This window comes from Diadema antillarum, unplaced genomic scaffold, assembly GCF_040938485.1.
Source record: "Diadema antillarum isolate AM-2024a unplaced genomic scaffold, OU_Dant_1.0 seq00000791_RagTag, whole genome shotgun sequence".
Lineage (NCBI taxonomy): Eukaryota > Metazoa > Echinodermata > Echinoidea > Diadematoida > Diadematidae > Diadema > Diadema antillarum.
Genome location: NW_027271678.1, coordinates 1,512,485 through 1,523,569, shown reverse-complemented (window position 1 = coordinate 1,523,569; position 11,085 = coordinate 1,512,485). Strand labels below are relative to the sequence as shown.

Here is an 11,085-nt window from a genome sequence, read left to right as displayed (position 1 = left end):
GCGACACTACCAGTCATGTTTGTTAATTTGCAGATCAGCAGTTGCGATCTTAACAGATTTAATTTGTAGAGGTAGACAAACTGAAGAAACACACACCTGAGATTTGAAGGAACTGATCATGTATTTTAATTCAAAAATTTATGAGAAATCAAGCAGTGAGTATTCTCTGGAGACCAGTGAGTGGAGATGGTGCACATTAAAGAAAAGAGTACGTACTGATGTAGAGTAATAGTTACTGCATGGCAAGCCATGTGAAAATATATATAATGCAGGCGACTCTCATAATGAAGTCCTCAGGACCAGCAATTTTCTTTTGTTATACAGCGCACGCCCATTATTACAAACACGGTTATATCAAGATTCCGGTTATAACGAAGTAAGAATTCAGGCTGCAACATTATCCACTCTACAAATGTATGTATTTTGTTTGTTTGTTTGGTTATAATGAAATTTTGACATAATGAAAGAAAACTGCCAGCCCTGAAGTCTTTGGAGTCCACTTATCAAAATTTCATTACAACTGAACAATTAAAGTACATACATGTATAAAGATACACAGAAAATAATTATGGAACCTGAATTTTTACTTTGTTATGACGGAAAATTTCATTATAACCATGTTCATTATAATGGGAGTGCACTGTACCTGTATACAGGCAGCAGTGTACCTAATACACTGGCAGGCTGTTTGAGAATCCTGCAGACAATGAGAAGTTTGACATCACATGACTCTTTGTTAGTGACTAGACTTTTATACAGGGTTCTTTTTGTGGAGTATTGAGATTACTAAAGACAAAATCTCAATAGGGGACTGGTTCAGAGACTAATTATATCTTTAAATCATGTTATCTTGCTGTGTAAGCCGTTATTTTTGCTAGGGTTTGATTTTCGTGAATTTTGCAAATCACAGTTGGATCGCGAATTTAACAACACATGAAAATGTCACCTAGCGTTAGGTTAATAGTGCATTTATGATAGCTTTGGTGTCAATTCGCGAAAACAACATCTCGCAAAAATATCTTCGACTTCCTCATTCATGAAATTATCTGTATGACCTTATTGTTAAAATAACAGCTTATATAGTAAATGAATAATTCTATTGCTTGCCAAGACAGTCTATTGTATGGTGCAAGAAGGAATTACAGTGTAGGGTGTTTGGAAACTGGATATCACTTTCTTGAAGCCACTAGTGGTCATGCATTGTAATGTACGAATATCATGGATGGTTTCTCTCTGTATTTCGGCATACACAAACTTGTGCCTGAGTAGATGTGTATACACTGTAGCTGCTTCAGTAACCTGTTAACACACATGGGGTGATGATGACTCAGCGTATGTAAGTGTGTGTATTTGGCTGTATGATGTTCATGAAGAGTTTGTTTGCAAAAACCGATAAGTCCATATTTGCCAAATGGAGATATTTGCGATTAAAGGTCAAGAAAAATAAAGAGAATAATAAGAAAATGTTTGCTTCTTTTGACCATAACTTCAAAAATGTACCTTTATATGTAGTGACCAATATATCATTTAAAAGGTATTATTTTGTACTTTATGACAGAGACCGTAATTCAAAATCTTCAAAAATGGACTTATTGGTTTTTGCGAACAAACTCTTCACATGATACTGACATGTGTAATAACTTGTATGGCTGCATATGTTTGCCTAATACACCCATACATTGTATGGCAGGGCTTAACATTAGTGGTGGCCTGATATTTCCTTTGTGATGTCATTTCCTGATCCATTGTCTCTCTGAGCTGTGACAGAGACAAAATTGAAGGGGTCGGTGCAATATAGTGCTAACCCACACAATAGTCATTATGAGATAATTGCTGTTGAATGTTCAAAAAGTCCATACATTTCACATTAATAAAACATGATTTCATGCATTTTTTATCATCTTATTGGTTGAATTAAGATATGATATTTTTACTGAGGTTAGCGTGAAGAAATAAGGATTATAAAATGCATGTCACTCAATTTTGACAAAAGTATGGGTTAGCACTATATTGCACCGACCCCTTCTATTGATAAGACAGAAAATGAAAATCCAAGAGGAAGAGAGAGAGAAAAAAAATATGTGTGTGAAGAGAGATAAAAAAAAGGAAAAGAGAAAGACAACAAAATCTCATCAAAATAACGTAAATAAGTGATAACAGTTTTACCACTAAAATCTTGTCATAAAATCTCATAGCTATCATTGTTTTACAGGGGTTCACCAGTTGCGTACTTGTTTTGGTTAAATTTGCCAAATACATGTACAGTGTACCTGCATACTACTTACAGACGAATAAAAAAAAAATGATAGAGAGAGAGAGAGAGAGAGAGGGAGAGAGTGTGTGGGAAAAAAAAGGAGAGGGAGAGAGAGGAGAGGACAGAGTGAAAGACGTTAACAGACATACAGTGGACTCCCGTTCTCACAAAGTCCTGGGGACCGGCAGTTTTCTTTCGTTATATCGCAATTTTGTTATAACCAAACAAATAAACAATTAAAAATACATAGAGATGATAACGTTGCGGCCCCAATTCTTACTTCGTTGTAACCGGAATTTCATTGTAATGGGAGTGCACTGTATGCTTGTAGAACAGAAATACAAACATTACTTTGTAGAATTGGAAGAAATCAGTTATTGTGGACAATAATACAGTGATAGAGTACTGTAACAGTGGAAATTTGCACACATTTTAGGTGACCACAAGCTAGCCCAAAAAATAAAAGTACAAAATTTAATGTATGTGAATACTTTTGCATGCCGTATGTTCCAGTAATAATGTCCTGATTCTGGCAAATTAAAAACACACCAAAATTAATCTCATCTGGCTGAGCACAAAAAATTACCCACACGAAAATTTTCACTTCAACAGTGGCCCATCCAGTAGATGCTTTATATTAGCTGGGCAAAATCTATCACCAAATTCTTGGTAATGATGGCATTCTTGACAGTCTTGTGGAATATTTTCCCCCATATATCTAATCGTCATACAGTTTTGTCAGCACAGATTAACCATTTCTTTGCAAATTAATCCACCAGAATGACAAACAGTGTCTCTAAGGGTTCATGTTACAATAGTAACCAAGGAATATCAACATGGAAGGGAATGTTGGTATCAAACCCTGATAGAATTGCATACAGATAAATCAAAGTTGATAGACAAAGACAATGAGTGTATGTTGATTGTCGGGTACAATTGGACTGTCATGTATCGACTGATTCGGGTTTGTTGAGGGCAGCAGACAATTTGTGGCACTGGGCGCAGCCATTAGCTCATTTTGCGGTGTCCCAGCCTACCCCCTCCCCCCTCCTCTCCCCCACCCCACGGGCAACATGTTTATCGCACACATGTAACAAAGGTTCGCGCACTAAGCAAGCATTCGTGCACTCAGTACGAGACGCCTATTGGCTAAAGCAACCATGCATCAGTTTTTCATTCCGTGCGCGTGCTAATGTAGGGAGAGGGGTGGGGGAGTGGGAGGGGGGTCGGCTGAGACACCGCAGTAATGGCGCTGCCCATGCCAAAAATACACATAGCGAGTCACAGAATCGGTCTATACTGCAATCTTTAAAGAAACATGAACATGACAAAGTCGGTTAAAAATGAAAACAAACCACAAGCAGACAACCATTAAAGATTTCTAGTTTCACTTTTATTTACAAACAGACATCAATAACAATAAAGATTTGAGAAAGGTAAACGAGGCACTTTTGACATTTGCACCATGATCATGAAAGTCATCAGTTCAAGAAACTTGAGACGGCTGTAAAACGCTTTTCACAAACGGATACCTAATTATCACCTTTGAGATTTCAAGAGTTTGATTGCAAAATGCCTGGGCTAAGCAGCATTCTTGAACTTTTCTTTTAAAGTAAGTCTAACATCACACAGAGCAAAATAAAAAATTTCCAGTGACACATTACTTGTAACATAACTAGAAATATTCTTGAAATATTCTTGAAGGTATGATGAAAAAAAATCCCATATTTCTTGTTACTCTTTCTGTTTATTGGCAACTTTAATCAGATATACAATCTCAACTCTAAACTGATAAGAAGGCAAATCCACTTACTGTAGAAGGAAAGAAAAGTAAAATTCAGGATATTTTCACTGTCTTGCAACTTGTTGAATGTTGACTTACATGAGGTTTTCCTGTACACAACTAGGTCATTGAAAAAGTCTGTATTTCTGTATTCCCTGGTTTTAAAGTCCACAAAAGTGCTATACCCAGCAGCTAATGTGAGTAAAATGCTACTTCATAGACGATCACTACCCCTTTCAGCCACAGATGTTCCAAATCACTCTCAAATCATCTTTAAATAAAGTCACCATAATAATCACAATACCTTTCAGGAAAAACATATAGAATAGCTGAACTGTGCTGCGTTTAACCCGTTGAGAACGGACAGATTTTGCTGTACACGCATTTCCCATAGACACCTGCACAAGTATTCTCAGGACTGGTCTTCAAAGGGTTAAGGTAAAAACTGCTTAATATTTGGAGGGTTTGTTTGCAAAAACCGATAAGTCCATTTTTGAAGATTTTGAAGTCCGATCTCTGTCATAAAGTACAAAATAATACCTTTTAAATGATATATTGGTCACTAAATATGAAAGCATATTTTTGAAGTTATGGTCAAAAGAAGCAAAATTTTTCTTATTATTCTCTTTATTTTTCTTGACCTTTAATCGCAAATATCTCCATTTGGCAAATATGGACTTATCGGTTTTTGCAAACTAACTCTTCATTTCTTCTCAGCATTGTGACAGAAAAGACATGTAGTCAATTAGAGCTAAACTTGAAGAATAAGGGAAAGGGACATGTAAATATTGACGAGACTAAAACATTACTAACCTGAAACGAGTCGGCTTTGGTGGACACAACCATTACATGCCTTTCATCTGTATCTTTCTCTTCATATTTATCAAAAAGAAATGTAAATACACCCTTGCATAGAATCTGAATTTTCATAGTTACTAGTCATCATCCATTGTCAAAGACTGGGTTTACCTGAGACTAAAGACAGTTTACAATGTTTGTATGCAAAGTTTTGATACAACTTTTCATCAAAAATTGGGCAATTTCAAACAAATAAGTATCAAACAAGATGGAAACAGCATTTGTGTGGCAAGATTACAAAATAAATGTCACAAACATTTAAATTCTATTCAGTAGATCTACATAACTAGGTTATATCTATCAAAAAAAAAAGATAGGCATAACAATTCATACTTCTACCAAATGTCCACAGTAAAGACATCAACAGCAACAAACTTAACTGTAGTTGTGAAAATCTTGGTTTTTGATGGGAAATGTTCATACATGTATCTAAATTACTTCAGAGTAAAGGTATCTCAAGAGAAGTGGAAATTATGCACAATTTACAATATTCCAAACCAAGCTTCAGTGCACTGCAAGTTTGTGTCAAAATCATCCAGTTTGATGTGTGTCACTAATGAGGCAAACATTTGCTGACTTGCACGACTTCATCATTTAACAGAAACTAGAATTTGGGGAAAATTCAAACATTTAATTACTTTGCATCTACAGGAAAAGAATCAAAGGGAAAGAAGGTAAACACAAATTAGATCTACCATAAAATAATGAAATATTCTCAGTCATTTCATACAGTGCACTTCATGCAAGTCAATTTCTGAAGTTCAATATCTACAATAAAAAAACTCTACAGAATTAATATTCATCTAACATTCATTGTAGTATTTCTCTAAGACTCAGTACTTGTATAATTCATAACACTCACATCATTTATTCTTCATCACAAAAACAACTGAAACCATTTTACTCAAAAAATTAAACACAATAGAACTTTTTGGGGTATGTTACGTCAGACTCTGGGGTTTATCATATAGCAGCCTTCACTGAAAATTAAATTAAGGTAAATTGTAACTATATTTTATGTCAAAAACTCAATACCATTCTAGCATGACTGTGTGTGTGTATGCTGACATGCAGTTTTTCTATGACCATTCATTCAAAACACAACAAAAGGCAACAAATACTTAACTCAGCACCATCCTTAGTGTAAACAAAATTCAAACTCTTGTAAAAGATCAAGCAAATAATTTATCTTTTTGTGACATATAATCAAATGTGACAACAAGACACAGGGCAAGCAGGTTGGCTGTTTGCATGGTTTGCTATGGGACTTCCTAAGATACAAACAAATATATTAATTCAATATTTAAGTACTTTCAGTTTGGAACTCTCGAATCTTATTTTCCTCAAGATGCTGACAAAGATAGGAGGTTTAGTTTCAGGCCAGACTCTCAGGGCAACTAGAGATTGATTGAGTCGGTGATATAAATAGTGGATGGACTCTCATACCGTATGTCACCCAAAAAATTACAATGGGACCCTCTGCCATGATAACTTTAAAGATAGTGAATCAATCCAAAAACGATTTCAGGGTATGAAGCTATAACTTATTACCCATGTCTTGCAGAAAACCCAATCCGATTTGCTTCAGTGGTCAAAGAGAAATGAGAATTTATGTAGAGCATATCAGGAATGTCCCTTCCCTCCAAGTTCTGTCTATTGTGTTCACACATTAATATGCAGTTCCAAGAGCATCCGAGTGCTAAACTTGGAAGAATCACATCCATGACATGCTTCACAATGATTCACATTTCTTGTGACCACTTAACCCACTTGAATGGGGTTTTCTGCAAAATATAAATAAGATGTTATATTTCTAGACTCTGAAATAGCATTCAGACAGTTCAATAATATTGAAAGTGATCCAGGCAAAAATCCAATTGTATTTTTCTTTTGGACATACTGTAGAGGGGAAATTCCTACTGACAGAAATTATTACAGCGTATTCCTGTTATAACGAAGTCCTTGGGTCCAGCGGTTTTCTTTTGTTATATTGAAATTTCACTATAATCGAACAGCATAGTGTATTTTATAAAGACATTATTTTTAACCCATGATTTTGATTTTGTTGTATCGAGAATTTTGATATACCCAAGTTTGTTACAACAGGAGTGCACTGTACTGTGAAATACTGGAGTCCGGGCATCATTGATACAATGAATTCACTGGTTTCCATAGTAACCCTCCCTAGTGTACTGTTCCTCATAAAGTGTGTTAAGCTTGTCAGCTGCCTTGAAGAATTCAAGCTCCCTGAATCGGGGGTCAAGGGTGAACCACATCGCTAGAGCGCAACGGCGACCTCTGATGACCCCTTTCACTCCGTGCAAGTTTTCTGACCCAGCCGAGAAACCAACCAGACGGCCACAGTGTGGTGTGACCACTGACTGTGAAAAAAGAGAGAAAAAAAAAACATTAAAAATGACACACAAATTAATAATTTTTTCCTTGAACTTCTTTTTTTTTTCAAAGTGATTGCCCAATTTTTCTTCATCCTTGTTCATGTAAATAAGCACTTATTGCCTAGCCGGGCTATACAATTTCAAAATAGCCCGGGCTACATAGGGTAAAGGAAAATTGAGGATCTGTAATCAGTTTCAGAGTTTCACGTCACTGGACTATATCTTATTAGTGGATAATAATAATACATATTCTTTCTGGTCAGTTATATTCTGTCTGCATTTGGACTATATCTTGTCACAAGAGGGCACTGTTTCTTCTCACTAAACAGTATAAGATGCTGTTTCACAAACATTCAAGTACACTGTACTATTCAATATTCCTTTCTATACACCAGCCCTATAGAAATCTAAGCTTTAGATTTTTCAACAATAGCAGGTTGGCATGCTAATTCATTTCCTATTCACATCCGCCCGAAAAGAATTGATCTTGCATTTCATTCAATTGCAGCAGCAGACTGCAGTTCACCCACAATAGACATGATGGGATGCCTTGCACCAATTTCTTGATGCAATCGTTCCACTATTTCCAATTTGACTGAAGAAATTGCCTAAACCAGATCATCGAAATTAGTGCAATAATTTGAATTCACATTTATCAGATACTGCTCTATTATGATCGGGTAGATTACCCAAATCACAGTGATGCCACATGGAATGAAAGAGAGAGTCTGAAATGCATCTACATGAAGCCACTTTGTACATCAAAAAGCCTGAACTTTGAAAATGCTAGGGCCTGAATTCAGGCTTTTGCCTGAAAACTGGCATCCCAGCAAATCAGAAATCAAAACAACCACAATTTACAAAGAAACTTTAAATATATATCTCACAAAAGGCCTAATGAGAGTCAGTCTTGGAGAGAAATCAAACCTGAGCTGTCTGGTTGAAGTGAGCGAAAATAAATTCTCCCCCCTCGAAGTCCTCGTTGAGGTAGAGGATGGCGCTCCAGTCCCGCCAGACGAAGGCAGGTAGCTTCTTGTGGCAGTTCCCAGCAGGATCCAAGTTACAGTTATCAGCATGGACTGGGTGACTAAGGTCTCTTCTAGTCCAGTCCGAATCTGGTGTGAGGTGGAAAAAAGACATGGACTTCATTTTTTCAGCAGCAGACAAGAGTCTGGTGTGAGGTGGAGAAAAGACTAGGGGGTGTTTCATAAAGCTGTTCATAAAGTTACAATGAATTTGAATACGAACGACTGGTGATGAGTTCTGATGTGCTATACTTATCAAAATTTCAATAATTCAGCACAAGAACTGATTACCAGTCGTTCTTTAGTTGTTTGTAACTTTACAAACAGCTTTAAGAAACTCTCCTGAACTCGATTCATCGGTAGCACACAAGGTTTGTATTCAATGCATCATTGGTTCATAAAGATATGAATTCAATAAACTAGTTTATTGCACATGAGCAAAAAAATGACCTTTGTTTTTTGTTCTTGTTTTTCTCAGTTCGTTAGGCACTTCCGACTTATTTTCAAAGTGACATAATGCCTAGGTAGCCTTGCACTAAGCCATAATTTATAGAATTTATGTTGAAGCAAAGACTAAACTTGGCATAATGCGTAGATTGTTTTATACTGAATGCATTTTACTAACAAAACCTTTCTTTTCTATCTAAATTGCAAAATACTAGGCTGGCTGTCAGGTGGATATGGTGGCAAGTACCATTTCAATGAAATGCAATAATAATCATAATTGCACCACAGATGCTAATCTCAGTGAATATAAAAACAAACTTGACTGCCGGCAAAAATATTCTTTTTTTTTTTTTCATGAGCAAAGTGGAATAACTAACTGACTAAGTCATCACGGGTAGGGAAGATGTGATCAGATGATTTTATTGAAACACTTAGGTGTCAAATCAAGAAGACGCAGAACAAAACCAGTTTCTTGCAATTGAGAGTTTCAGCAGCACAATTTTGTCCCAGAAACTCCTTCTTTTAAGTGCAAAATAAAACTTCACACATAAATGAAAATCAAGGAGTATTTTCAGCTGCTACAATACAGCATTTGCAGCTCTTTTTATTGTTTGCTGCCAAATACCAAATTCTTATGAAAGGAAAATAGTGAACATGCTGTGGCACTAAACGAGGCCAATATCTGGCCTCTTTATAACAAGGTTCCACTGCATGAGGGTATATCATAAATATATCAAGAATTTCATGCATGTTTAAAGAAACAACTTTGCTTGTTGTCTCTCAGCATGCACACTCACACTTGTCTACTACATGGCAACTTTACCACAGCTTATGACACTTTACGGCTCTACGCATTTCATGGAAAGCTGAGTGGCCAGTGAATTGGATCATTATAGGCCGCGTTCATGCGAATTTCGTAGCCAGAATCACAAACATGAATCATGATTCAAAACGGCATTTCAAATCACGGTCTTAGCGGAAGAGCGTTCATGCGGGCTTTCGCAACGCTGATTCTGGCTCTGCTCATTCTTTGCCATTGCGCAGCATACTGCGCAGTTTGACCTTGTCTCTGCAACTCGAGCCAGACCACCTTATGCCAACTGATCAGTCAATTTATTATAGGCCTTTACGTTTATATTTCGGTGAATACTTTCCAATAAGCTGTGGCATTCAGGCTCTGCCCACAGATTGAAAAATCTTAATTCTTCGTTTCTCCAATTGTTTCCCTTGGTAGACACAGCGCTGCAGCCATTACTGTTATCAACTCAATCGGAGAGTAATTACATGTATTATTATATTAAACAGCTAGATACTATCATAGAATCGGTGTATGGCGTTGATGTAAACCAACAAATGCAAGTATGTATACCGAAACACACGATTCATAAGACGTACACAAGCGCGCGAACAGAACAAGAAGCTGTGGGACACCCCATGAGACACGCATGCGCACAGCGCACAATGACGTCATAGAATCATGATTGAAATCACGGTTGCATTCATGCGGCTTCTACGATCGTGATTCTGGCAGAATCATGATTCAAAACGCCCTTTTTTCCGCGTTTCAGATCGGCGTTTTGAAACGCATTTAAATGGAAAAATCGCATGAACGCAACGCAACTAAACATGTTTAGCGACTAAACGTGTTTAGAAACGCAATTCTAGTTTCGCATGAACGCAGCCATAGATTACAAGGAAGCTTTTCTTTCATGATTTTTTATGGTATGAAGGCTACATGCATCCTAAGCTAATGATTTGCAGCAAAAGAGGAATATCAACATAATATTTTATCAGCAACTTTATCAATTGTACAGTTTTTCTCCTTAGTACTCCCATACTACCATTACTTCCACACTGTGGCAAGACATTAACACCTCTTTGAGGTTAATCTTCTGTTCCATTCCAATATTCACATTACTCTAACAAAATATGATTAAATTGATGTCTAATTTCTCCATAAGACATTGAGGACGGTTTGATTTTGCTACAACACCTATTTCCCACAGATGCTATCCGAGTATACTCGGGACTCGTCCTCAACGGGTTAATTTCCCTTGACTTCACTGAGGAGTCTCACTATAGGTCATATGTCACATCATAAAGTCTACTAAACATCATAAAGTCTACTCACATCATAAAGTCTACTAAACACTACTAGTGCACATGCCACAGTACAAGCTGCTATTTTTGCAAGGGTCGAATTTTTGTGAATTTTGCAAATCACTGTTGGGACCATGAATGTAACAATATGCAAAAATATCTTGAACTGACAGGTATCAGTGCGCTTATGATAGCCTCGGTGCCAAAATTGCCAAACCGATG

At 36.7% G+C, this 11,085-nt stretch overlaps 1 protein-coding gene across 1 annotated transcript in view; it reads right to left on the bottom strand.

Moving 5' to 3' along the window:
* Positions 1–6,670: 6,670 nt before the first annotated feature.
* The window catches only part of LOC139739219 (prolyl 3-hydroxylase 1-like), a 62,813-nt gene continuing 58,398 nt past the window's right edge, over positions 6,671–11,085 (bottom strand). The window contains exons 12-13 of the mRNA XM_071649837.1: positions 8,219–8,406; positions 6,671–7,276 (exon numbers count right to left, since the gene is read on the bottom strand). Coding sequence (XP_071505938.1) covers positions 7,055–7,276; positions 8,219–8,406 — 410 coding nt within the window. The 3' untranslated portion in view covers positions 6,671–7,054. The remainder of the gene's footprint in view (positions 7,277–8,218; positions 8,407–11,085) is intronic.